Source organism: Polistes canadensis, unplaced genomic scaffold, assembly GCF_001313835.1.
Source record: "Polistes canadensis isolate GaletaPanama2010 unplaced genomic scaffold, ASM131383v1 scaffold_432, whole genome shotgun sequence".
NCBI classification, from domain to species: Eukaryota; Metazoa; Arthropoda; class Insecta; order Hymenoptera; family Vespidae; genus Polistes; species Polistes canadensis.
Window position 1 is genome coordinate 19,662 of NW_014569979.1, and position 2,462 is coordinate 22,123.

At 34.0% G+C, this 2,462-nt stretch overlaps 1 protein-coding gene across 1 annotated transcript in view; it reads left to right on the plus strand.

Annotated features, from left to right (window-relative positions):
- Window positions 1–1,160: 1,160 nt before the first annotated feature.
- LOC106792450 (piggyBac transposable element-derived protein 4-like) overlaps window positions 1,161–2,462 on the plus strand; it is a 3,171-nt gene continuing 1,869 nt past the window's right edge. Inside the window, exon 1 of the mRNA XM_014758878.1 lies at window positions 1,161–2,440. Coding sequence (XP_014614364.1) covers window positions 1,161–2,440 — 1,280 coding nt within the window. The remainder of the gene's footprint in view (window positions 2,441–2,462) is intronic.

Genomic DNA, 2,462 nt, shown 5'->3' on the forward strand with positions numbered 1-2,462 from the left:
TCTGTATGTAAAAACCTAGTTAGTATTATTCATGCCGAACAGATTAAATACAGTTATTCGCCGAAAAATCTATCCTACAAAATATTTACAATAATATTTATATTAATTACGATCTACGAATTAACTTTTGTTTATTTATAGTACTATTATAATTTACTTGAATTACAGTTAATATTTTATTTTTTAACAGGTATATGAAAAAGTATCTTCAATATACTAACAAATAACAATCGTATATATTCAAATTATTAACTATTTTATGTATAATATACCTGTTAAAAAATAATATGGTAACTATTATTCAAGGATTAAAGTTTCGTTTATTATTTGCGCCAGATGTCAAAAACTTTATTGTTTTAAATGTTTTTACGATAACTATCAGATTGGAACTTCCGTTTAATAAATATTAACCCGTATAATAAATATATCGTCGTTCGGTGCACTTGCCAAAAATACCAACGACGATATATCGTTGCGCCTCCGTTAGGGCCTTATTGTACTCATAACAAGAGGTCTGTGTTTCAAAATAACTTAATAAAATGTTAAAATGGTTCATATTCGATGCAATACAAGTGAAAAAATGGTTATTAGATTTATTTTTTTGTTATATTTTATGTTTATTTGTGCTGCGGGTCTGTATATGTTAGTGTGATAAGATAGAAACGGGACCCGGTATAGTTTTTCTGGACCGTAATCGCAATCTTTATGATATTTATGATAGTTATCAGAGTATTCAAGTTGCATACGTGCATAGACTCGCAACAAAGACTAAAATCTTTTTTAGTCTTTCTTGATCCTTCTAACGTGCAGTAAGTATTCAAAAACCTTAAAAATTTTCATAGAGACCCAATAAGCAGTAGAAAATTTTGTCAGTTTTGTTGATATTTTTTGGAAAAAATTATACCCTGTTACRARCATGGATGACGCARAATTAGTGYGAATTAYYGACAAGTTGKATTTAACAGAAGAACATAGTGACAGTGATGAGGATGAGCAATTATTTSCGCCAAGTCGTCGGTGTAGTCGCAGAATATATAGCGACAGTGAGTCTGACGAAGAAGAATTGCCAGATGAAGATAACGAGAGTGATAGTGACGAATTTCAGAGAAGTAAATGAGGAAAATGATATCCAATATAACCCGCGCCCACAATTTTTGGAAATGACTGGCCCTAAACATATGCCACCGAGCATATCGAAACCAATAGARTATTTTAATTTATTTTTTACACTACAATTTCTAAACATGTTAAAAATTGAAACAAATCGGTATGCACAACAGTTTTTCGAGAATGCTGGAGCAGCAAATACATCCACAACATTGACCTGGAAGAAAACAACAATCAAAGAGTTGAGAGCTTTTATAGCCGTTTTACTCGAAATGGGAATAACCCGTAGGCCAACAATTTTYAGTTACTGGTCACAAAATCATCGACACATCCTATGGTTTGGCCAAATGTTTAGCCGAAATAGATTCCAGTTGCTTTATAGATTTTTTCATGCCGTTGACAATAGCACATTACCAGCACGAGATAACAGTGAATACGACCCTACAGCAAAGTTCAAATCTGTCGTTGATCATGCCAATAGAATATTCAAATTTTATTATTCACCACACCAGCACTTGAGCGTGAACGAATCATTAGTTGGAACAAAAAGCAGATCAGCACTCACCCAGTATTTGCCAAATAAGAAGCACCACAAATCGGGCATAAAATTTTGGATGCTAGCCGATGGGATCTCCCATTATTGTCTGTCATTCTTTTGCTATCAAGGAGCCAAGGACCAACGGGACAAGAGAGAAATAAAAGAAAAAGGCCTCGCTCAAGTAGTAATAGATAAATTACTCAGTATGAGTAACTGCTATATGAAAGGATACCACATAACTGTCGACAATTTTTTTACCAGCATTGCCTTAGCAAGATCTCTGTTTGAGAAGAATACATTTTTATCCGGAACAATACGCAGTAATAGAAAACATATTCCATCSCAGCTCAAATCAAAATTGGAAGTGGGCGAATGTAAGTACCAAAGAAATCGGGAAATACTTCTATTAGCGTACAGAGAAAAGAAGTCACAGAAAAAAAATGTACTACTGTTATCAACGCATGGAACAGCCGCAAATAAAACGACTGTAATTCGAAGACGGAATCAGCAAAGGGAAGTTCAAAAACCAGCAATCATCCACGACTACAATAAATATATGGGAAGCATTGATGTCTCAGATATGATGATTTACTCATATTTGGATGAGAGGAGAATACTGTGTGGAATACTGGAAGAAAGTGGTATTTTCCATTTTTGCTCGCATGGTCTTGAATGCATACATATTATACAAACACAACAGAGAAGCAAAGGTTATGAATCGACTCGAATTTGTAACCAGTATCATTCAGTCGATCACAACAGAATGGWTAGCGGAAAAAAATGTGAATCCAGAAAGTTCATTGGGTCACACATCGAG